The sequence below is a fragment of the Tenrec ecaudatus genome, chromosome 9, assembly GCF_050624435.1.
Source record: "Tenrec ecaudatus isolate mTenEca1 chromosome 9, mTenEca1.hap1, whole genome shotgun sequence".
NCBI lineage: Eukaryota > Metazoa > Chordata > Mammalia > Afrosoricida > Tenrecidae > Tenrec > Tenrec ecaudatus.
In genome coordinates this window covers 141,350,390-141,377,297 of record NC_134538.1, presented here as the reverse complement: position 1 = coordinate 141,377,297, position 26,908 = coordinate 141,350,390, and the positions used below count along the sequence as shown (strand labels likewise).

The following is a 26,908-nucleotide window of genomic DNA, read 5'->3' as shown; positions in this document are numbered from 1 at the left end:
TCCACCTTTGGAGCAAGTGATTTTTATACAATTGTCAAAACTTCTCAGTGTCCAACCGAGAATCTTGCAAACAGGTATTTCCCTGAGTAACTTACCAAAACGACTGACGCGCTCCACGCCGTCAACGATGGCTTTGTACTCCGGGTTTTCCTCCAGTCCGACCTGTTGAAGAAGAGTGACCAGGATAAAATATGAATGATTCTAACCAGGATAAAATATGGACGATTCCATAAAAATATAAAGGCTGCCCTCATCCATTTAACTAATTATCCCCAATTATTTATGTATCAAAAATGGTGATTAGGGTGAAAGTCTACAAAGCAACTTCATGTTTCCATTCAACATCGCGCACACCTACACCTGTTGTTCTATGTAATTGGTTGCCGTCCCCGAATGGACAGCACGCTTCCTGCTTCCTCCTGGTGGGCTCGGTCTCCCTTTGCCCTTTTTCCCTGTCCCCACCGGCCAGATGAGCTTCATCAGTGGGTAAATGCTGCCCTGTTCATCTCTGTGGTTCATTGTTCTAAGGCTGGGGTGAGGAACTTTTTTTCTTCCAAAGGCCATTTGGATATATAATCATTTGGGGGCCATTCTGGTGGAACATTTGATTAACTCACCACCCACGTGATGGCTAGAACGGATTCCCTTTGTTGAGGTGTGCCACGCTAGTGGGCATTGGTGATATCTCTGGACTTATGTGGCCCATGGGATATACGTTTCCCCACTCTGTTCCAAAGAGTACCGAATCCCTGCTATTATTGTACACCAAATAGGCTTGGCTGAAAATTGAACCATGGGGAAGTTCACTTCCAGACCTGAGAGTAACTGAGGGTGACGGTCTCAGGGGTTCTAACAATCTGTACCCAACAAGGAAGCCTTGTCCTTTTTATGATTTTGAGTTTGCCCCACATTTTTCTCTCACTTTATCCAGGACCTCCTATTTTCCCTTTCAAAAGTGGTCAGCAGTGCGGGGCAGACACCATCCAATTTTTCTGGCTTCAAGGTCAGAGGCTGGGGGTCATAAGAGATGTATTCCATTTTAAATATTCAAAAGTCATGTGCTCTAAAACAAACAAGTCTTTTTTGTTACAGCATGGTAAAAAATGCACGATTAAAACCAAAAAATAATACAAAAAGAAAACTCAAATAATATCCACATTTTCACCAATATATTTTAAGATGTTTTGTTTCACAGCACTATGTAATGATGATGGTGTTGCATACACACAGAAGCAAACATGGGTTAACTAGCTGTCTCTAGCTGGAAGTGACTCAATTAATGAATAAAGAGTCCCTTTTGACACAAAGAAGCTAAGGGAGAGCTTTTAAAAATAACCACTTGTGATCATTCCCATTGTGAATTCTCCTATTTATTAAAAATTGTGTCTCAATACTTTACAGCAGTGTAAATCAAGGGATCAAAAATAGACTTAAGTTAGTGCTAAATCAATATATAACAATCACCTCAAATAAAATGGATAAGGCTCTTAATTTCCCTCTTCCTTTAACTGCTTCCTCAAAACTTGAAAACCGGTCCACATCAAAGCAGTAGATTTGCATCTGAAAATAGAACAATGATATCTTTGTCATATACAGACTTCTAAAGACCAGCAAAGAACTTAATAAAGTAACTTACCAATTAGAGAATTCTATAGATTGTGTGATTCTTAATTTTGTATAACTATGAAAGAGTTTGTATCAATTATATGTTTATATCAGGAAATTTACTATCAGGTATTTTCCTTTAGTGGAAAAGGAGGTATAAATGGCAAAGATTACATTTTAGTCTTCATGTATAAGCCTTTCCCTGCTTTTAAGTATTATATATATATAGATAGATATACACACACACATATTCCAAATTCTTACTTCGATGTACCAGGGGCTACTAAAGTAGTAATTTACTAAAGCAGATATCTTGCTTACCAAGTATTATTCTATTTTACTAGAAATTTTCAAACAAGGTTTTCATTCTTCTTAAATGTATGTCTTTCTGGGTGATTCTGAGCTACCCCAAAATACAACAAAGGACTCTTGTTTACACGGAGTGAAACCCTGACGGATTTGTTGCTTCTACCCAAACTAAACTGGAAGTTCTAAATTCCAAAATTTTAATTTCTTCTCTTGCTGTGACACTATCTCAAATTAATTTCTTCTTCAGTCCACATATGTATTTCACTACAACAGCCTTTTATCTCCCTTGTAAGGCGCCCTCATGGCACAAACGATTAAGCATTCAACTACTAATCAGAAGGTTTGCAGTTCAAAGCCCTGCAGAGACCGTGATGGAAAACGATAGGATCATCTGCTCCCATAAAGGTCGAGCCAAGAAACGTGTGTCACCTGGGCTCTGCGAGAGTCAAAAGCAACTGATGGCTCCTAATCGAATGTCAACAGCGACATCCTACCTGAGAGTTGGACGCATTTCAGGTGGCAGGCTCGAAAATTAGGCAAACTGGCTGTTATAATTGAGACAGATTTAGCAAAAACATGAAGTGTGGCTCGTGCTAAAACGGGGGAAGACAGGGGTGCGGCAGAGGATCACAATAGCCTCTGACATGGGTAGGGGAGCAGCGAAATCTTTTCAAAGACGTTGGTTCAGCAATTCATATACATTTTGCTTCACACCATCGATTACAGGCCCCCTCCAGGTACCGTCACTTGTCACTTATTCTACTTCCTCGTTGTGTTTCTCATTGCCACTCCTCCTTATTTGCCAACCCCTCTGAATCTTGTTCTTGGGTAAATGTTGCCCTGTTGATCTCAAACAGCTGATGATAATAAGGGGAGCATATCTTACAAGCGCGATTTGCCCCTTTCTAGATCTATCTATTGTTTGGGAATTGAGTGCAGGGGTACGTTCAGTTCCAGCTCTGAAAAGTGGCCAGGGAGCCGCAGATTCAGGGCTCCACCGTCTCTCTGACAGTAAGAATGTTCTTTACTAAACGTTATTTTGGGTTTTGTAGAGGGAGGGTGGTTTAAACAATTAAAAAAAACAAAAGAAAGAAACAAACCACCTCTGAGATTGGGCTTGAGAAGCTTATGAATAAGGAAAATATATGAGATTTAGTCTATAAATTCAGTAGTGCTTACTGATTGCTCAGCACTTTCTGTCGCTGTTGTTAGGGGCTCTTGTGTGCGTTTGGCTATTTTTCTTTTCTAAGGTTCTTAATTTTCATCTTTGTTTAGAGAAGTTAAGATCGTAATGGAGCTATGCTCTAAAAAGTGAGATGTTATTTGTCTAATAAGTAAGGTTTTCTTTTCTTGCAAACCAAATTTAACATCCCCTTTTAAAAGGGCATTTAATGTGCCAAAAAAGTTTACACCTTGAATTTGGAAGGGTCATTTGCAATCCTAAAATGGTAATAGTCATTTAAAGTTCCAGCTAGCCCACTCTCATTTTTATTTTCAAAAGCTACGTTGGATTTTGAAGGTGAGGTGGTTGCATCACAGGTCACGTAGAAAATATAAGAAACTTAAAGTAGGAAATAAGAGGCGCCCGTAATGCCCCCCCTGGTAGATAATTAGCGTCAACTGTCTCTTCAGTTGTTTTTATAATAAGGATCGTTTATTCTCACAGATCATCCTGGTAAATAGTTTTAAAAGGTAGGTTGACAAATGTTACGTCCATTTTATAGAAGAGAAAATAGAAGCTTACATAAATTAAGCATTTCATACAATACCATGCCAAGTAACTAAGCCAAATGGTGGAGTCATGCGAACTCAAATTCTGTCCACTTGACTTTGATTCTGCACTATTTGGGTATTTTACAAAATTGGAATAATGAAGCCAATTTGTAATTTGCTTTTAAAATTTACTCTTTTACAATGCATGTTTTTATTATAACTGTGTCATTCAAAAACATAGAATTTACAATATCTATACATTTATAATCGTGCATTTAATCACTTCCTTTTGTTTCAAATTTTTAATGTGCTAAATAAATTTTTGTACATAACCTTTTAAAAAAACAAAACGCAATGATTAATATCATCATAGAAAATCTATCCATTTACACTGTATATATCAAAGTACTTGTTTTACTTTCATTATTTATTGCAATAACTTCATTGTTTATTATAATTTGTATTAACCTTGCCAATTTTAAAGTTGACATTTCTTTTTCTCATTTGAGTTTCCATTTGTCTAATTTTTCATTTGGGGGATAAAATTTCCCCCCTTTCTACCATTACTGAGCTAGTAAAGAATGTCACTCATTAATGTATTCATTAACAGTATTTACATATGGTACTGTAAGTTACCAGAGAGTCAAAAATGAAAGATGAGTCTTATCATGGAAGTCAGTCTTGTGAAAAAAAGAGATAGATATCCTCTGAAATATAGCTGCATAAACGATAACACTTGCATTATAAATGAATCAAATTATATGCTAAACAAAAGCTCAGTGCTTTAGAAAATGAACTGGTAACCAGCAGAATGACTGACTTACCTCAAGGGGAAATTTTTGTCCTTCCAAACTATGTTCTGATCCATCAGATGACATATTGCATTTTCCCCAGTGAAAAGTTACCTTACTGGCTTTGAACACCGTCTCTGAAACTCCTCCACTGAGACGGTAGTCATTCGTGAGGTTGATTTCCACTAAAATAGCAAACAATAAAATTGCATCTAAGTTTCTAAAACTTAAAACAACAAATTTCCACTGAATCTCCTTCCAGCTAAGGGACATTAAAAACCATTCATTTGAAAAGTTAAAAACATCACCAATGTGCAGCCTGGGAAGCTGAACTTTATAGTTTTGCATAAGATACTTAAAAACGATAGCCGTCAAGTTGAATGTGATCTTATGTGATATTATGTGATCTTATGTGGGTCCGAGTGTAGAACAGTGCTCTACTCTGTGTAGGTCTCACAAGGAGTCTTATGGGGCTCAAAGTTAAATTACATTTAAGTAACTGTATTACAAGGACTTGGAAATACTGTAAAAGTTCATGCAAGAGATAATCAGTCAGAAATAGCTACTATTACCATTTTGAATGTTTTTTTACATACATTTGTTTTTGTACAACATATTAACTTACATCTAAATTTGCTGCAAATAAAAGATAACGTGTTCATTGCCAAAAACTGTTTTATCCTTACATAGTTTACTGAAGTTTTTATTGCGTGTGTGTGTGTGTGTGTGTGTGTGTGTGTGTGTGTGTGAAAGGGGGGTAACGTATGTTTGTGGTATTAAATTTTTTTATATTCTAAAAAGGATAGGATCGAAAAAGTAAGCAAGCATTAAGGACTGCTAGATTTTAAATCTTAATATAGAGTCACTGGTAATTTTCTTTCTTAAAGATCAATTTCTTAAAGATCAAATCTAGCTACTTCTGTTTTCGTATCCAGGTGCTAAATACAGCATGGGACTATGTAGATAAAACTAAAATGGAATATCCAACAGAAAAGAAATCCTGATTGATTAAGTGACCATTGGTGGAGCTATTAAAATGTGTCTTCATCACAGCTGCTAGTGGAGGAATTATGATGATTGTATTTAACTTTCATACCTGCACCTTAGAGGAGAATAGGATGGATGAGAGAGTGCGGGTCATTTGACTTCTGGTTCACATCTTTGGAATGATGTCTGTGTTTCCAGTGTTCTCTCTCCCACTTAGTTTGTACTCTCAATAGCTTTCCTCCACTTCATCTTACATGACGTGCAGGGAGATGAGACGCAGCTAATGGAAACAGTCTACTTCCACGAAACACACTGGCGTCACACACAGAAAGGAATATATCTTACCTGTTTTCCCAGTGTTATGAATGAATGTGTTTTCCAAAGATGGCTTATCCCAACCCTGGAATTTAAGTTTCTTAAGATTCACATTGACTTGTGTAAGATCTTCATCGATATTGATAGGCGATTGTTTGGGGCTGTTACACAGGGGGTACTTCTTTCCCCAATTCTTTTGATTCAGTGCTCCTAAGGAAGGGAAAGTGGAAGACGTCAGCTTCTTAAATTACTGTGCAAAGATAAATGATCATTCAAAAATACAGTTGCTAAATTACAAAGAAAAGTAGGCGCGACAGGAAACTATGGGCATCTTTGGACTCATTCATGAAACAGCCAGGCCTACATATAGATTCTGGGTGTTACTGTGAAGCAGGATAAAAGAGCCCTTGATGACAATCACACCAAATGCAGAGTTAAATAACTCTTTTGTGTGGACACCACACTCTTCTCAATGAACAGAGTCTGAGCCGAGCCCTCCCGGTGCAGGATCCCAGACTGAAGGGCCGTCAGAAGGCAGGGTCAAGCTGTGGCTTCCTGACTACTTCCCATGGTGGCAGTCACCTTTAGACCTTCCTTCCCCCATCGGTGAATGATGATGGGGCTTAATTTCCATTTGCTCGTGACTTTAGTTACAAAATCATAGTCATAACCAAGCCCTTCTTGAAATCTCGCCTCTCTCCCTGTTAAAACCCACAAGATTTTTGCTGCTTGGAAACAAGAAAACTAAAACAATGCTTCATTCATGGTTCTTGCTCACTTACTCAGTCAAGTGAACTTTCACTTTTGGGGTTCCCATTACTCAGAATTGACTAGACAGCAACTAACAACAATAAACCCCAACTGTCCCACACTTTGGATAAACGTTGGACATGTTGTTAGGAAAGACCAGTCCCTGGAGACAGGCATGGCATTAGATAATGTAGAGAGGCAGCGGAGGGGAAGGCCCTGGACGAGATGGACTGACAACATGGCTGCAAAAAGGGGCTCGTGCACAGGGACAAATGTGAGGACGGCGCAGGACTGAGCAGGGTTTCGTTCTGTCGTGCATCAGGTTACTATGGGTTGCCACAGTCTCATGACACCTTCCTTTATACCAGCACCACCTGAAATCAAGAGCCATTTCTCCCACCCTTGTATCACCCGGCATTAATGGATCTTCCTCTCTCTCTGAGCTATGTTCTGTTTAAAGTTCTATTAAAATCTATGAACTGTTGTGAGTCCCAGTTGTAAACTTTTTCTGTTGAAACCCGATAACTTCTGAAGCCACCACACAAGTAACAAAATTTGTCAGCACAGTTTTCGGCTTGTATCTTTTCCAACACTGCATTCGGAAAATGAGGTATGACACAGTTGATAGCTAGAGAACTTAGAGGTATCACACCATCGTTATAACCTTACATCATCCCGGGGCAGAGGTGGTGTCACCCACTGCGGTAACTCAGGATGTTACCCTCCATAAACCTCTTCCCATCCCGGCCCATACAGACTCTTCGAAATGGGCATTGTCAATTCTTCAACACAAAATAATGTGATGAATCTAGTTGCAAATTGCTGAAGCTTAATATTTTGTGCACGGCACTTATATTAACAAGACAATAATTCATAAGAGTTTTCTATAATGAATCAGTAGTTTTGAGTAGCACCTGAGTAAGAGTCTTTAAAAATTTCCCCTTACTTTCTTTTTTCTATTTCATACATTCACAAGCCTACAAGTACAGGTTCACAATAGTGTTCACAGATACAGGTTCACAATAGCGTTCACAGATACAGGTTCACAAGTGCTAATGCCAGAGAGTATGCTAAAACACCAGAAAAGTGGACAGATACTGTGACTAGACAATCCTGGCAGCCAAGAGGACTACAGCGTAGGCCTATAACGCCCATGCAGAGGAAACCACGATGCCCGGGCAGGTTCCATGTAATTGAGTAAAGATGGCAGTTGGGACCTGAACACATGAGAAGGCGCAAAGAGTGAATCAGCATAGCGTTGTTTCAATAAACTTCAATGATGTTTTTATAGACTTGAATGCATTTCGTGGAACACTGCAAAAATTTCAGAGATCGTCATGTGGTATCAGCCGCATGAGAATGTTACCCAACCCCCCTGGCATCAACCTAGTGATGTCGATGCGCCATCTTGTGCCATGAAAGGCAGACTTCCATCTAAGTTCACTCTAATCACCACCTCTTAGAATGTGACAAGTTAGCTTTCACGCTCTTCAGGGCAGGAAAGACAAGCTGATGAGTCATACCAGGAAACTGCCTCCCACAGCCTGGGAACGCTGGACAATCCATCTTAGAGTGGGACTTCTCCCAGAATCAATAGGTGCTGAATCTGTCTTTATTTTACAACGTAGCTCTATTCCTCGAGAGTCCCTGCGTACACTAGGCTTTGAGTATGCACCACGGTGCATATTTGGCTTCTGCAAGGGAGCGGCTATAATGATAAGAGTCAGATGTTAATTTCACTCTAAGGCAGTGGTTCTCAACCTGTGGGTCGCGACCCCTTTGGGGGTTTAATGACCTTTCCACAGGGGTGGCCCGATTCATACCAGTAGCAAAACGACGGCTAGGAAGTAGCAATGAAAATTATTTTATGGTTGGGGGTCACCACAACATGAACTGTATTACAGGGCCGCGGCATTAGGAAGGTTGAGAACCACTGCTCTAAGGTAGATTGGCACGAGAATTGAAAACACTGCTGAATCCACTAAAACGTTTGCAGAAGAAGTAAAAATAGAAGCTACAGTGTGAATGGATAAGAGTATTTTTTTAATGATTGAAATGCTGAATACAATGCAAGAAATTCCAAGCACGTGCCCTGGCTCACCTGTGGGTGGTGTACACACCTCTACAACCTCCGGTGTGGCGGATCTCTGCATTGGATGGATAAGCCTGCCAATTTCCACAGTTAGTTAGTGATCTTCTCCACTTTGATCTCAACATGGATCTCAGAGTCAAGAGATCCACATGTGACTCTTGCTTCTTCCTAGAGATGTTGTGTCAACAGAACGACATCCCTCTTTCCTTTCTCAATTAGCCTCTCTGAGCCTCTCTTCAAAATACACCTCAAACAGGTCATTTCTCAGGCGCACCATGACCACCTCCGTCCAAGCCACCTTCTTTCTTTGCCACTGTTCTTATAACTCCACCACAGCAGAGCAGTGTCGCCATCAACTACGTTCTGGGTAAACGACGGAGGCCTTCACGACAGCCGTGCTAAGGAACACCTACACCTGTCCCAGGTCACTGGGTCACCCAGAATCACATTATAGAAACACTGTGCAGAAAACAGAGCATCTCCATCAATCCCTTCTTCTTGTGGCACGTGCTCTCTCCTGGGATGAATATCTTGCCCTCTCGGTGTGCCTTTGTGATAATCCATAGACTGACATTGCTACATCTCTCCTTTATTTTTTTCCTCCACTCCATCATTATGTAACACATTCATTATGACTACTTATTGTCTCTTCACTCTAGAAACTGAGCTCAGAGGGAGAAGGAACTTCCCTTGTTCAATGCTAGACACCAGAACCTAAAAGAAGCCAAGCACACAGTAGGTGTTCAACAAGCATTTGTGAAACGACTGAAACAGCCAAACAAGATGCTTTTATTTTCTGAGTTTGAGGCGTCTCAAGACAAAATAAAAAAGGCTAGAATAGAAAGGGGAAATGTCTTGGTGAGTGCACAGATTTACTCTGGAAAATATTAAGACCTTGAGGTTATCCTTGCAAAGGACTGAAGACAAACTTGTTTCTTTATCCCCATGAGTGGAAAGCCAAGGAAGGGAGCTAGTAATATGTTAAGATGATGTACACAACAAACTGATGCCGAAAGTACACTTTACCTGTCTTTATTATGAAACCGTGGATTGAGTTTCCTAAACATTCATTTGGCAAGTGCCCAATATCTTTAATATCCATGAGGGACTTTCATCTACCTAAAGGCCAAAGCCCAAGCAGGTGTTCCTGATTAAGTAGGTACAGGATGTTCATTAGGACCCTGCAACATTCACCTGAGTGTTGTTAGCAATGACTGTGCAGGATGAGAGAAGGCCATCCAGAGTAGATGTAGCAGAAGCCTATTGCATCATTTACCCATAACGACGATTGCGAGGACTCAGATGGAGGTCTACAGAATTATGATACATTATTCATTTTTGCAGTTATTGATTCTTTTACTCATTTACTGACTCATCTGAATTGATCCAACTTAAATGAATTTCCTGTGCTTACCTGTGCACTGAACGCTCTGGAATTTAGTTGTCTATTATTACCTTGCTCATTTCATCTGCATCCTATTGCCAACTCAGGGCCTGAAAGGTCTTAGAAACAAATTAAATGTGTGTGAAATAGCCTTTCTGCACCAAATGGATGCGTCCATCCACTGTGCACGCACTGCCCACCCTCTCTTCCAGGGAGTGGAAAGCAATTCTAGGCTCTGTAGGAGATCTGCCTGAGGCATGGTTCTTGTTTCTTTGCTTGCCTGATTCCCCTACATTCCAGAAGGGCGTGGGGATTAAATAAGTGCACAAATATCCAAAGGAGTTGACAGGATGAAGCAAGAGATCAAAAGCATACTAATCCAGACCTTCGAGGATGGGTATAATTTGGCCAGGCAGAGAAGGAATTGCTCCTGAACACATGTCCAATCGGTGATGAACTTGAACAGAGACACAAGGGCAGGAAGTACAGGCTGAGGAAAGGAGCAGCAGGCCAGTTTGGCCAATAAGCAGAAAGGAGGCCAGGGAATTCTACGGATGGGGATTAGCTTGGGCCAAGGAGCAAAGAGTGTATGTAGTACAATCCTAAAAAGGGAAACTGAAAGCAGATGACCACTTGCATCTTACACTCAGGTTGGCCACTGAGCATTAAGTAGTATGTATTTTTTTAAAGAAATCATTTTATTGGGGGTTCTTACAGCTCTTATAACAATCCACGCATCAATTTGTATAAAGCACCTTTGTACATATGTTGTCATCATTATTTTCAAAGCATTTTCTTTCTACTTGAGCCCTTGGCACCATCTCCTCTTCCCCCACTCTACCCCCATCCTCCCACCCTCTTGGACTCCTGATAGATTATAAATTATTATTTTCATATCGCACACCATATGCTGTCTCCCTTCACCCATGTTTCTGTTGTTCATCACCCATTGGGAGGGGTATATAGCAATCATTGCAACTGGTTCCTGTTTCTCCCCCTTTTTCTCCCCACCATCCACCTACCCTCATGGTATCACTACTCCCATTACTGTTCCCGAGGGGTTTATCTGTCCTGGTTTCCGTGCATCAGGAGCTCTTCTCTGTACCAGTGTACATTTTCTGGTCTAGCTGGATTTGTTAGGCAGAACTGGGATCATGATAGTGGGGTGGGGAGGAAGCATTGAAAAATAGAGGAATGTTGTGTGATTTGTTGTTGTTGCTGCACCCTGGCTGGCTTATACCTTCCCTGTAGCACTTCTGTGAGGGGATTGCCAATTGTCTACAGATGGGCTTTGCGTCTCAATTCCAACCCCCCTTGTTTGCATTGATATGATTGTTTGTTTGGGGTCTTTTGATGCCTAATACCTGATCTTGTTGATACGTTGTGATCACACAGGCTAGTGTGCTTCTTTCATGTGGACTTTGCCACTTCCCTGCTAGATGGCCACTTGTTTAACTTCAAGTCTTTATGACCCCAGACACTATATCTTTTAATAGCCGGGCACCTTCCATTTTCTTCACCACATTTGCTTATGCACCTATTTTGTCTTTAGCGATCTTGTTGGGAAGGTATCACAGAATGCCAGGTTATTAGAACAAAGTGTTCTTGAGTTGACAGAGCACTTGAGTAGAAACCCAATTTCTGTCTGCTACCTTAATACTTAACATTTAAATATATGTACATAGACCCTATATCCCTACCATTACATATTAATATTATTACATACATATTAATATGTATCATTACATATCAATATATTTACATGCCTACATTTATACCTCTATCACACTTTCAGTATATATATAATACATATTTGTTGTTGTTTCGGGTGAACAATTACATAGCAGTTGGGTTCCCATTCAACAGTGTCTATGGAGATTGTTCAGTAACATTGACTACATGCTTCACAAAGTGAACATTCTCCTCATTTCTACTCTTGTTTCATTTCAGCATGCACTGCCTTTACTCATCATGGAGTGCTCATCCCCAACAGATTTTCATGGGTGGAAATGCTTCTGTCTCTGTATTTACATGTGAACATAGTATGAAAGGACAAATATGTTGCAGCAAAATGAAGACTGTAGTCATGATTGTGGCATCCAAAACAAATGGTCTTGAGTAAATTCCATTCAAGACTCCATACCCTATAGATCACAGCCTTTAAATTAGTAATAGTATGGGTTTGCTTCCTCTAACCCTACAAATATACTCAACAAGCACCCCCTCAGAAAGGACTAATGATCAGCGTATAACCCCCCTTCCCAACCCCCAGGGGGATGAACAAGAGAAACGTGGGCTAGAGAGACAGCAGATGGTGCAAGAGATGAGAATAACAATAATTTATAACTTATCAAGGGTTTGTGGGGGTGTGAGGGGGTGGGGAAGGGGAACTGATACCAAGGGCTCAAGTAGAAAGAAAATGCTTTGAAAATGATGATGGCAACAGATATACAAATGTGATTGATACAGTTGATGTATGGATTGCCATAAGCGCTATAAGTGCACCCAATAAAATGATGTTTTTTTAAGTGGAGAGAAAAAGAAGGCACCCCTCCCCCTTACCCTCTCCTCTACCCTGTAAAAAACGCATAAAGCTATCAACACCAGCAAGTGATTTGCATTTACGTTTCAGTTCATACCCATATAAAATGAGATAAATCAGCTGTTTCCAATGAAAATGTGGTTTGAACTTGGGGGAAAATGGAGGCGTTTTTCCGATGCAAGAGTCAGCTGCTCAAGACACAGGAGCTTTCCCGAAAGACAGGACATGAAAACTTAGACAACATTGACACCTGCTCGGTGATTGATCTCATGTCACAGCACAGGAGGGGTCATCACGAAACCGGACTGAATGCAAAGGACAAAGCATGTCTGCGATAAGACCCCCCCCCCCGGAGAAGCCCAAGAGGAGAATGTATTTTCCTGCCCAAGCCAATGGGCCTGGTTGTGTTTTTGACCAAAATGGAGCTCCATGGATCAGAGAGAGTGAAGTGGACAATGGCTCGTATTACAACTGCTCTGACAGCAGATCGGATGAAAACAACTCCAGAATGATAAGCTGATTAGTCAAGACTGTGTTTTCCTATTATCTGTCTCATTGGGACACTCCCACCAAGACAGCAGACAATGTATAAGCCTGGCTGATACGACGTCCACTTGACAAACGACTTTATGTGGAACAACCGTTAGCTAGCAGTTTATTATCCCAGCTCTAGCTCAACTATCAATAAAGCATTATTTATCTAAGAAAATGATGTAAGTTAAGTTCAGTATAAATAGGAAGACAGATAACCAAAACGTCTTGAAATTTTTTTCCCTCAAAATTCCTTGTTAAAATTCTAGGGATTCCCATGTTGGAAAAACAAAACCCCCTATAAAATAAGAACAACAAAAACTCCTGCCCTAGAAGACATTAAACATAGCTTTAGCAGACTGCAGAAAAATGAATTAAACGCAAGATTAAAAGAAAAGATGAAAGATACTGACACGGTTGGATGAGTAGTGATCAAATTTGGTAACCCGTGGTGTGTGCAAGTTAAAATCAATAACCAGAACAAGTACGATACTCACACCAAAACTAAACCCATTGCCATTAAGGCAACTCCAAATCACAGGGAACCCATATGCTGGAACAGAACTACCCCGGAGGATTTCCAAAGTTATAATCTTTCCAAAGCAGGTTCCCAGTTTTTTCTCCCACAGACTAGTTTCATGTAAACTTGAAGACATGTAAAAGTGTAGTGGTGGAGTTTAGCCTGTCAATCAGGTCCCAGCCGGATGGTGACTCCTCTGGGAGGGCCCTGGGAACCTCCCCACCCCCCTCTCTGCCTTCACCTTCCTGCGGGAGGACCCTGGGTTCTTTGAGCCCTGTGATGCAGCCAACGCATTGGAGCCAAACAACTTTGCACACACTGGCCTGTGCTTTCTGCATAATCGCACGTGGCTGTGTGAGTCTGAAGAGGGACTTACGGACTTGATCTGGACTGGGCTGGGATGTTTTCCTGATATATCATTACTTCTTGAGATATATATATTTGTATACATATGTGAGTGACACTGGATTTGTTTCTCCAGTCAACCTGGCAGAACTCATTAGTCTTATGAGACCTTGTTCAACGTAGATATGTCTAAGACCTTGGTGCACAACTTGAAAGAATGCTGGCCACAGGTGTATCTCTAAATCCAAGTCAGACCTTGGCATCCTATTTCTAGGATCCACAAGAGCCAGCCACTTTGTCGTAGGTATTCTGAGTTATCCTTCTAGGTCTGAAATCTCAAATATGTATGTGCCTCCAGCGAGTCTGGGGAAAAGAACAAGTCATGTGAACAAATAAATCAATACAAAGGGAATTACAGGTGATCTAATCGAGGTATGCGTACAAGAGCAATTCGTTAGAGCGTCAGGGCCGGTTTGGAAAAGGAGATGAAGCGGAATGTGAAAGGCTCGATGTATTAGATCAGAGCATGCCAGGAACAGGGTAGCCTTCTCCTGCTTGAGCCTGAGTGGGATGGCCTTGATTGCCAGAGAAGAAACAAGGTTTTGATACTTAATTGCACCCTTCCATGACTTTGATGCCTCCCCTATGCCTGACCTTATGCCATGCACTGCCAAATCTAGGATGTTAGATTCTGACTCTGGTCTGATCGTCTCAGAATCAGGGAGAATGACCTATTTCAATTATCCAACCATTGTTTGAATCTGCTGCAAAACACTCTCAATAGCGGATTTCCATGCCTAGTCTACCTCGAGGGTGACGTCTCTCTGTCTTCCAAAACCAAACCAAACCCAGTGTCATCGAGTCGATTCTGACTCATAGTGACGCTTTAGGGCAGAGCAGAACTGCCACTGCCCCAGTGAGTCTCTGACTGTCACTCTCTATGGGAGCAGAAAGCCCTGTGTTTCTCCCCTATATCCTCCAGTGTAGTTTATTGCAACCTTAGATTCTTCACTGCTAGAAAGTTATATCCTCTATCCAAGCAAGTCTCCTGTAGCTTTTATAAATCTCTCCAAGTTCCCTTAGGGTCAAACAAAAATGATGTAGTTATTTTTCCACAGGATGTTCACGTATATATATGAATACTGACACTGTAGTTTCCAAAACCTTACATTTTTCGTAATACAGTCCTTAGTCATGTCAACTGCTTGTCTTACATCGGAACTCTTGACCAACCGGAGTCCTTTCTCTAGATACTCAGCAACCTATCTATATTCTTTTTAGGGGGGGGGGCGGGCTATGTGAAAATATAGATGAGTTTTCTAATCTGTAGGAGGTTCCTGAAACTGCACTACCACCATAATGTCAACAGTAATTGATGGTTGTACGGTGGGGCTGCAGTGTAAGCCTTACACTGCCAGCCCCAAATTGGGTGGATCAAATCCACTAGTGGCTCTGTGGAAGAAGGAGGAGGTCTCCTGCTTCCGTGATGATTTACAAAGCTGCAGAGACCCTACATAGAGTGGGTATGAGTCAGAATCGAAAGCAATGCTGTTGGTGTTTTTTTTTAATGTGTATTTAATGTGTGCTTTTTAAATGTGTTTCTGGTGAAACAATTTCTATGGGGAAAAACAATATGACCTTTGACACTGAATTGACAATAGGATGATATGTGTTTTACAATTAAAACTAGAGGGCGATTCAATAGCTGAATGTAGCACAATCGAATTTCTCCTTGGGGAAGCACGCCTTTGGGAACTTGCTCCGTTTCCTTTTTATGAGACAATTAGAGTGCATATATGTGCTCAACCTAAAAGACCAACACAAATGACATTAAACATGTGAAGTCTCCATTTTACCTTACCCACTACTTTCTACTCTCTTGAAGAAGGTAGATCCCATTCACTAGTTGTTATATACGGTTCTGGAGGAACCCCCATGGCATAGTGGTTACATGTTGAACTCCTAGCCCTATGGTTGGCAGTTCAAAACCGCCAACCTCTATGAGGGAAAAAGATGGGACTTGCTACCCCCTTAAGCAGTCACAGTCACAGAAACTCACAGAGTTCCATGCTGTTGCTGCCCTGACTTCCATGCTGCCCTGTTCTGTGCTGTTGCTATGAGTCAGAATTGACTCCATAGCAATGAGTTGTGTTTTTTTTTAATATCCTTCCACTTCTTTCCCCTGCACTCCTTTATACGGTTTCCTTTTTGAAATAATTATCATATTTTCAATTGCCTCATATGCATATGAAAGGTAGATACTGAATACAGAAGACAGAAGAAAATGGATGCATTTGAATTGTGGTGCTGGAGAAAAGTATTGGAAATACCATGAACTTGTGAAGGAACGAACCAATCTGTCTCAGAAGAAGTAAGGTCAGAGTGCTCCTGAGAGGCAAGGACGGCAAGACTTTGTCTTATATACTTTGGCCATGTTGTCAGAAGAGACTGTTTCCTGGAGGAGGACATCCTGTTTGGGGACGTGGAGGAACGGTGAAAAGGAGGCTGGCCCTTCGGGAGATGGATTGACACCGTAGCTGCACCAATGGGCTCACGCATAAGAACGACTGGGAGGACAGCACAGGGTAGGGAAGTGTTTCATCCTCTTGTGCAAGGGTCGCTATGGGTCGGAACTGACGCGATGGTACCTAACTAGAACATCAAATTTACAGAAAACTTTCAACCACAGAACAAAGACATGTTCTCCCATGCACGAACCCACATGAGAGGCTGGTTACCCATTTCACATCCCACCAACGCTGACTACTCCTGCATGTGCATCCTATGGACGAAGACATTCTCCTCTGTAGCACGGCACCATCATCACAGTACCACCAGGCCTTAGCATTCACATGTCGCCATCACGCCACACCAAGGGGAGCTATGTTACTGCCATGAGTGGGTTATGCCGTGTCCCCTTAGCCGTGTTCAAGCTGAAGCACTTCCTCCAACTTCCCTTTGTTTTCAGACCAGGATTTTTCATCGTCTGCCCCTCACTGTGGGGCTGTTTGAGGCTTCCTCACAATTAGATTCCGATGACAGGTTTTTACCAGGAAGGTCTCGGATTTGACGTTTCTTCCCTTCCACTGTGTCCTACTTGGCGGGGGGTGGTAGGGCATGATTTCCATGGGCCCACAGCTTTGATCGATGGGTGAAAGTGGTCCCTCTCAGTGACGCTGGATTCATTCTCTTTGAAAAGAGGCAGCATTCCGTGGGGAGGTCTTTGAAACGGCCGATGGCGTGTTCCCATCAAACTAAATTTCCAACTTTGTATGCATAAAGGTTCCTATCTTAATCCATTTCTGTCCATACGAATGCTGATGGTCCAATTGCTCCGAATTGGGCCAGCAGGCGGCCTTCGAAGGGGCGTTTGTGCCATGCTCACATGGCCCCACAATGCCTTCAGCCCACCCTCTTAGACGCAGGGTGCCCCTGCCTTGCGTGCATTTCCCCTGGAAGCAGACTTTTGTCTGAGAGGCCCTCGTTCCTTTCAGTGGAGAAGGACACGTAGCAGCCAGTATTTGGCCGCTGGACATGCTTATTATGCTCGGTCCGTCCCGGCACTGTGGTACTTCCAGTGCACAGTTAGGGACCGTTACATATGGAGGCATGCACCCCACCCACACCCACACACCCCACACCAAGAAGCCAAGCATGTAGCTATTAAATCAATTCTGACTCACGCTGACCCTATAGGACAGGGCAGAACTGACCCCGTGGATTTCTGAGACTAACTTTTCACAGGATTAAAGAGCCCCATATTTCCCCACCCCATCTTTTCCCTGGCAGAGTGACTGGTAATTTGTTACTATGGACCTTCTGGTTAGCCACCCAACATATTCCGACTACACCCCCAGGACACACACACACACACACACACACACACGCCATCTCCATGTGCGGGGGATTCTAAAGCTTTGTGGAACATGGAATTGAAAGATAGTGGCATTTTCCTATGAGATTTCTGAAGCTCCGGCACATAAGAAAAGACACTCGTCCATTTCAACTCCAGCACCAAAAAGTTGGCGGGCATTTTCTTTTTGTCCGTCTTTATAACTCATTTCTTTAACACTGAGATTATCAACCTTAATATATTTAGTTTCCATTAAACTTATACATCCAAGTAGTCAACCATCCTATCTATAGGTCAGCCACTTCCCATCAGACACCCCCAGCCCCAGCCCCAGCCCCAGCCCCACCCCCACACAACATGCTATCCTCTCTTCCCTCTATTTGGATTCTGACTCTGCACTGTGTCTTGCTCTCTTGGTTCTGCTCAGCCACTGACTGAGGATGCCAGCCCCGGGGATGCCCTGCCTAGGAGTACTCTGCACACTGCTCAAGCACAGCACGGGCCGCTCCTCGTGGTGCCCAAGGCCTTCCTCCGGGAAGTGGGGTCCAATCCTTCTGCATTGGTGCATTTACTCTCTCATCCCTCGGGCTCCACCGCAGGCGTCCCGGGGAGACACACACACACACACACACACACACACACACACACACACACACACACACTCCTCATGTCCGTAGACTCTCCTGCGGTGAGTCTTCTCCATGCCTGGGTTCTGGCTGCCACACCAGGGCAGCCTTCGCACCCACATCTTTTCCACCACGTCCCAATTTTGATACTCCACACCCTACAGCCTCCAACGGGCCCCTCTGTCCTCATGCAGGCTGACACCCCCTAGTAGACAGCTCCCATCCCAGGATGTCATCCTATTCACACTGCGCAGACTCCAGCTCCCCAGCCCGGGCTGCCCGCCAACATGAGTCTCCTCATCCCACTTGGGTTGGGATTCTCCAGGCCTGCCCTTGGCGCCCTCCTCCCCCACGTTGCAGACGTCATAGCGGTACCCCTTTAGGGGTGTTCTCACTGCGCTTCGGCTCTAACGGGCTCTGGACACTGGCTGCATCCATTCCCACAGCGTTTACCCGAATGGCCTTGGTGGAGCTCTGCTGGTGTAGTGGTTACGGGTTGGGCTGTGATCTGCGTGGCCGGCAGTTTGAAGCCACCAGGCACTCCTTGGGAGGAAGACCGGGCTTTCTACTCAGGGAAACAGTTACCATCTTGGAAACACACGAGGGTGGGACTATATGAGTCCACATTGCTTGGATGGCAGTCAGAGTTTGAGAGTGAGAGGGCCTGGAAGTGGAGTGGGTTACTCGTTGAGTTGGGTTACATGTTGTTGCTAACTACAAGGTCAGCAGTTCAAAGCCACAGGCACTCCATGGGACAAAGATTAGACTTTCTGTTCCGTAAGGGGGCAGTTGGACACTGTCCTATAGGGTCACAGTGAGTCACATGGACTAGATGGAAGGGGGTTCAGTTGCTTGGCTCTTAAGTGGCAGCAATTGGGACCCTTTGGAAGTCAATGTGCACCATTTCACAGTTGTTCTCTTGCAATGCCATCGAGTTGATGTCGGCTCATAGTGACCTACAGGACAGGGTTGAACTGCCCCCTGTGAGTTTGAGGCTGTAACTCTTTAAGGGAATGCAGAGCAGCTGGTGGTTTTGAACTGCTGGCCTTGTGGTTAGCAGTCCAATGCATTGCCACCAGCCCACCGGGGCTCTCATCTGAGCAGCAGTAACTGCGTAGGAATTTGACAGGATCCCTTTAGTTAGTATAGCCATTTAACTGCTTTACAAAAATGTAAGGGCTGTTCCAATGTTAATATATGAGAAACTGAGGGCAAATTTTTACAGCGTTGAGATATAATTCTGCTGGGAGTTGAAAGCATTAAAGGATATTTCTTTATTTAATGAAAGTGTACCTCTGGTAAGGTAAGTTTTGTTAATTAACTCTAATTACATTAGAAAATATAGACCTCTCCGTGGCTTAAAATAACTTATTAACGTGTAAATTTTCATCTCGTCTTTTTTACAAAGAAAAATATACAGAAAAATGCCAACCACAGCATCTTACAAAATTGTACATGCTTTTAGGATATCGTTACATCCTAGGGACCACTACTTAAGAGAGCCTCTCTTATTTCTAAGAAATGGATTAAAGTCTCCCCGGACTAGGGGCTCATTTATAGAAGGGAGCCATGACCAGCCCTACGTGGTGCAAAAAGTGAAGCGCTCAGCTACAAACAGAAGAGTTGGCAGTTCAAATCCCCTCAGGAGCGCCAGGGAAGAAAGTCCCGGCAATCAACTCCCAAAGGTCAGTCACTCAATACCTGGGGAAGCACAGCTCTGTCTGCAGTTGTCAGAGACAATTTAATGGCAACAGGTTTGGTTTGCTGTTGGTTTCTCTTCTTTTCCTTTTTTAAAAGTATTTTTGGGGGCATATATTCATATATACAATTCAATATAATTTGATCCTATTAAGAAGAGTTGTACCATCATCACCACAAAAAGTCTTAGAACATTTTATTCATTCTTGTACTCATCATTATTAGCTCCCCACTTCCCCCAACTTCCCTGCCACACCCCCAAAGAACCATGAAATCTAATTATGGTCTCCATAGACTTACCTATCCAAGATTTCATATACAGAAAATCATTAAAAAACAGACAAACACTAACAACAGTAACAAAGTAAAACATAAAAACTTCAGTGGAAAAGACAACCAGAAATACTAAAAAGTAGAACAAATTTAAAATAGAACACAAGGAGACACAATGATGAGGTGGCAAATTTTCACCCCACTGCACCTGCAACAATCCACCCATAACGCATTCTGCATGGCAGCAAAGCCATTCACACCCCTGGTCTATGGACAGGAGATTTGCCAGAGGCTTGATTGATCCACATGTGATCAAATGACAAGGTGCCTTTTAACTGAGAAGGGACACTTGAATCTTGGCTCTGTGGGGCCCTTTTTCTACGTTGGTTTTGTACAGTCCTTTGACTAAGAAATGGAGTAAAGGCCAAGCCAACTCTTTTTATGATAAGGGAGGAGATAAATAGTTTCCACGTTCCCTGGCCTCTCATGAGGGAGACTTTGAATTCCCTTCTCAGTCTTACAGTCTACCTCTTCAAGTTTATCAGGGTTTGTACTTAAGGGTCCAGAAAGTGTTCCAAACAGCACTGTGGGAGACCAGGGCAATGTCGAGCCTCCAGGTAGTCAAAGAGTGCTTGGCTCTCTATAGTTGGATAATTCCTTAGATATCTGTAGTTAACCACTTGGCTCTTCCCCAGTTCTCTGAATAGAAATAATATTCTTATGCCAATTGCAGGATGTTCAACAACTATCTCTCTGATTTCTCTAACACGATCTAACACGGTGTGCACACAGAGAACTTTCGTGTACTGGGGAGCTACCAACAACAGACACTCACACATTCATTGCCATCGTGTCAATTCTGATTCTAGCAGCCTCTATAAGGCAGAGTAGAACTGCCCCTGCCAGCTTCTGAAGCTGTCCATCTTTACCTGAGTCGAGAGCCTCATCTTTCTTCTACAGAGTAGCTAGTGTGTTTGAACTGCTGACCTTGTGGATTGCAGCCCAACACATAACCTACTCTGCCACTAGGGCTCCTTAGTAACAGACACGAGGGCTACTAAATCCTACTCGGATGGCATCATATTTAGTGATTTTCCAACAAGGAGCCAAATGTAAAAGTTTAGGAATATTCTCATTATAAAATGGAATTCCTTTCTGATCAAGAAATCAACACACCACTTAGATAGATGATAACTAACACTTGAGATATCGATTTTAAAAATACTTAAGTAGATGATAAATAATTTTCAGGTATAGCCTATAACACACAATCTTCCTAAGGTATACGGATTCCAACATATCTCTTAATCTATTCCAAAAGCACCCAAATATGGTGGGGCACTTGCACATATCTATTTGGCAAAGATGAATATCTATCTAGCCAACAGCTGCCAGCTGTTTAATTGCTTAACATTAGGAAATTGGAAAGTGGTGTGATTATCTGTTGAAAGCCAAATATTAATTAGGATCAAATAAATATGATTCCTTAGATCTCTGTGGTTTCTAATCTATATAAACGTCTTGCAGTGATAACTCATAAATGATTAAACAAAGGCCAGCTACATTACAGGAATGTGGATCATGTGCCAGAAATTAATTTTCTACTCAATTTACTTCTTAAAATGTTGGTGGCATAGAGACACATCGATAGGGCTTGGGTTTTAAATAAAACCTTGATCTCTTGGTGCTGAAGATTGAACAAGCAGTCCTCATAAAAGAAAGGAACAGAAGAGTTATTCTAATTTACAGAAACGTGTATGTTTCAAGGGTAAGCAGGATTAAAAGTCACAGACCCCTCTCCCCAAATCTAGTCTACCACCACATAAAAATATCCCAAATTAGCTTGCTTCATTAGCTCCACGGAGACAAAAGATGTAATTATTCTTCTAAAAGGGAAACAATTGAAACTTCTCTCGACACAAGAACAGTTCCCCTATCGAAAGAGAATGAACTCTTTCATGCCCACAGAGACTCACTTAGCAAAAGTGACTGGGAATGGGGGATCCTTTGATCCATCTGTCAGCAACATTGTCAGCCAACTTCCAGAAGAATCTGGGCACTAGAGTGGAGGCCTGCTCGGAATGCATCTTGGGAGCACCTCCAGGCTGTGGGCTACCTGCAAATAGTTCCGGCTTCTTTTTAAAAATCTTGGCTTTCTGGTAAATGATGTAGAAAATGTGACTGAGCTGGCAGTGACTCAGACAATCAACTATGAGAATTGATTCTCACTGAGCTGGGATAATGATTCGAGGTTGTGAAGCGAATGCCAAGTGAGGCCAGGGCTTCACAGCAGAGAAGAAAATCAAGTTGCGTGGTCTTGAAAGTGCCCTCCGTGGAGTCCTGGCTGGAGCAAGTCTGGGTGAAATGCCAATGTGGGACGTGTGGTGGTCATTTTCTAAGAGGACACGATCTATTTCCACCCTAATTGCAATTTATTACCTACTCCTTCAGGGTAGAGATGATCACTAGCCAATTGCAGCTTTCACAGACTAGCAGAGGGGTTCACTTGGAACCTTTAGATGGGGCTTGGTCCAGGTGCGGGCTGCTCAGCTACCTGCACAGCCAGACCATCAAGGAAAGAAGAGACACAGTTCAGAAGGCTTTCTGTGGTGAACACAGCGTCTTCATGACACCTTGAAGAAAAGGAGTGTAAATTAATTCCTGTGATGTTGAAAAAGTGACTTAGAAGCTCTCATTGACCTGCTGGTTTATAAAAGTAAATATATGTTGATAGTTGAAAACTTAGAAATAACAGGAAAGCAAAAGTAAAAAGACAAACAAACAAAATAAACAAAACCATATCACGGCCTGTGGGTTGATTCGACCTCACAGCCACCCTCTACGACAAGGGGGAACTGCCCCTGTGGGTTTGTGAGACGGAGACTCTTCCCAAGGGTAGGTGGCCTCCTCCTTCTCCTCCGGTGGCCTTGACGATGTCACATGGTTATCCTTGTGGTTAGTCGCCTGAGTTGTCACAACTGTGCCACAAAAGGTACCCACAATTCCAATTTCCGGACGTTTACATGCCCATTGCACATTTTTTGAAAGTTAAAAAAATAGTTCATGCAGAACGCAAAATGACATCATGCCATGTCCTTGGCTTTGAAACCAACATTAAAAAAATCTATATTAGAATTCAACATCTAAGGCTATATCCTGCCTCACCGTGACAAGGTATCAGATGCAGCTACCAGGGCGTCAAGGCAAGAGTCCTGGGTCTGAAGTTAAGATCTGTCTTTAGCTCTCCCTTGGGGACTTCCTGTTTTTCCCTTTAATAAAATGGTAACATTCTTTGCTTCTCAGCTTTGTTCACTCATGCAATAAAGCGTGGCTGAGCATATACAATGTGCCACACACTGAGAAAGGAAAGATGAACAAGACGTGGAGGCTGCCAAGTTGCTATGTTAGGAGCAACAAAGAGCAGGGCACAGGGAGGGTACAGGGAGGGTACAGGGAGGGGTGGGATGGGCACTGACCTGGGGACCAGAGGAGTCAGGGAGGCTTTAGAGGAACCCTGGTAGTTTAGTGGCTACATGTTGGGGCGCAATCCTCATGGTTGGCAGTTCAAAATCACCAGCAGCTCCTCGGGAGAAAGACTGCGCTTTCTACTCCCACAAGCAGTTACAATCTCAGAAACCCATAGGGCAGTGGTTCTCAACCTTCCTAATGCCACAACCCTTTCATACAGTTCCTCATGTTGTGGTGGCCCCACAACCATAAAATTATTTTTGTTGCTGTCATTTTGCAACTGTTATGAAACGGGCGACCCCTGTGAAAGGGTCATTCGCCCCCCAAAGGGGTGGCGACCCACAGGTTGAGAACCGCTGCCAGAGGGAGTCACTATGAGTCAGCAGTGACTTGATGGCAATGAATTTGGTGTGGTCTTCAGTTTATCAGGCACTAATTTAAGTGCTAAGGGACTGTGATGGCTTGGTGGGTTGGCTGTTGGGTTGTTAACTGTGAGGTCAGCAGTTTGAAACCACCAGCCCCTCCAGGGGAGAAAGATGAGACTTTCCATTCTCATAAAGGGTAGCAGTCTTGGATCTCTATGGAGACAGTTCTATCCTGCTCCATACGGTCACTGTGAGTCAGAATTGTCTCAAGGGCAGGGAGAGCGTTTGAGGATCTACAGGGTTTTGTATGCATTTTGCACCCTGTAAAATAGGTATGATTATTGAATGTTTTACAGATAGGGAAACTAAGACAAAACAGGGAAGCCAAAGTGAGCCCAAATTCGAAGCCAAGTCAAGCAGTCTGACCACACAGCTTGGGCTCCTCATCAGAAAAACAAGGAAAGGAGTCACTTGTGTAGCTGCCTCACAGAAAATGAGAAAATGCATTTTCTTTTCCTTGATACAACCTCCCTGTGAATGTGTGGCAATGTTGTTAGTCTGGTCTCCTGGAAATTTTAATCTCCTGGACTCCTTAATATTGCCCCTTCCTCGTGGCTCTGCCTCTAGGCCTCTTCCTGTAGTTCGCTAACTGATCTAACATAACGTCAGACGTAACAAACATCGATAACATCACTAACATAAGATCATATGTAGCATCTCTTAAACACAGGTGGGTCAACAACACTAAGACCATTATGATCAAATATGGGGTCATTTTGGTATCTGGAAATTTTGCTAAATTTTGATACCAGAATATTGGAATTTATTCGCAGCCCTCTTCCCCCTCCCCAAATTTTCTCTCACTATTTTCATAGCTTTCAATCTGATAGCAAGAAGAATATCACAGAGCTGAAGGAGAGCAATTTCCATCCTGCCTAGAGTTAAGCACACTTGCTGCCTTTTCCTAGAACAGTCATTCATGCATGCTGGCTTACTTAGCCCTTACTTTTGCTTGATGAAGATATGGAGTCTTTCTGCCAACTTCTGCACTATGAACTTGTGCGAACGTGCAATAAAGATTCATTGATAATTATTAGGGATTGGAATGTAAAATTTGGAAACAAAGAGGAAGGATTAACAGTTGGGAATATCTATATACTTGTTGACAGAAACAACACTGGAGATGGCATGATAGAATTTTGCAAGACCAATCACTTTGAAAATATTTCCCAACAAGATAAATGGTGACTGTATACATGAGCCTCACCATATGGAATACATTGTGGGGGGCAAAGGAGGGGGCAGTGGGAATCGACTGCATCTGTGGAAAGAGACCTTTGAGAAGCCCCAAATCATCAATTAGAACAAGGTATCAGGGTAACTGCAGAGCAGACCATCAATCGCTCATATGCAAGTTCAAGTGGAAGTTGAAGACATTGAAAATAAATTCTTCTCTCTTTTTTTTTTGCATCCAACCAGATGTGTTCAGAGTATTGATCTCTGAAGAAGAGTCCAGCACATTTTCTTAGTTTTTAAGTGTGTTTTGAAGGAACCATCACTAATTGGGGGGTTTTCCATTTAAAGTGTATTTTCTTATAGATTAGGTGGGTAGAATTCTGTGGCTTATGTTACATATCCTATCAGCCATAGGTTAAGCCTCTCTCATATTCTGTTGTGTCTGGGGCGAGGAGGTCCTTGTCTGCTTGGACTATCTGTGGAATTAACTTGCTTTAGACAGCACTGTGTATGTGTATGTGTGCTTTGACATTACCTTGGATCTAGGAGGTCATTGTGTAGGGACTGCTGGTCCACAGAAGAACTCTGATCCAGGTCTTCTTTCTTGCTCTAAAATAAATTCTTGAGAGTCAAAATATGACCCAGAGTACATCCCACTTTAATTGTGAGAACATCTCAAGAATAGATTTGACGCACTGAACACTAATGACCAAAGACCACGTGCGTCATTGTGGGATGACATCAAGGACGTCATCCATGAAGAATGCCAAAGGTCATCAGAAAGAAGAAAATGAACAAACTGGATATTAAAACAGACTCTGAAACTTGCTGAAAGAAATTAAATGGAAGGGCAAACAGAAGATCTCAAAGTAAAGTAAAGAATGAAAATGAAATGTTCACAGACCCGAAGCCAGAAAACCAAATGGGAATCACATACTTGGCACTCCTCGAGCTGAATGAACTGAAGACAAAATTCAAGCCACGGGTTCTGATATTGAAGCAGTCTCAACGCAAATTTCTTCGTTTCTTTGGACCATTGCTCCCTTTTCAGAAAAGAATTTTCCCAGTGCCACCCCCACACTCAGCAATGAAAAACTTCAGTATTACACACCACAATCTGGGATAATGTGTAGGTTTCTGCCTTTTTGGACCCCCTGGATCTGTCTAGCACCCCCAAGGTGATGGTATTGCCCACTTGGGAACGAGTGCATCTAGACAAAACATTTTAATGCAAGAAGCATTAAAAGATGATGGAAGGAATATAGACTGCTACTGAACCAAAAGAAAGCAATTGCATTGAAGGAAGAATCCACCCTGGACTGAAGGAATCAGTGAAGAAGAAAGCTCCAGAAACTGATGGACGACTGATGAAAACTGATTCAGCAAATAGATTCCTTGCTGGAGGCACCTCACACATTTACTCTGGAGAAAGTGGAGGGCAACTACCAGACCAACTGAGAGGGAGTGACCCGTATCCGTGCCCATTCCACAGAAAAGTGACCCAA

At 42.6% G+C, this 26,908-nt stretch overlaps 1 protein-coding gene across 1 annotated transcript in view; it reads right to left on the bottom strand.

Moving 5' to 3' along the window:
* Nucleotides 1-26,908, bottom strand: part of PTPRZ1 (protein tyrosine phosphatase receptor type Z1) — a 205,948-nt gene that overhangs the window by 88,540 nt on the left and 90,500 nt on the right. The window contains exons 3-6 of the mRNA XM_075558612.1: nucleotides 5,751-5,930; nucleotides 4,452-4,603; nucleotides 1,465-1,560; nucleotides 96-162 (exon numbers count right to left, since the gene is read on the bottom strand). Coding sequence (XP_075414727.1) covers nucleotides 96-162; nucleotides 1,465-1,560; nucleotides 4,452-4,603; nucleotides 5,751-5,930 — 495 coding nt within the window. The remainder of the gene's footprint in view (nucleotides 1-95; nucleotides 163-1,464; nucleotides 1,561-4,451; nucleotides 4,604-5,750; nucleotides 5,931-26,908) is intronic.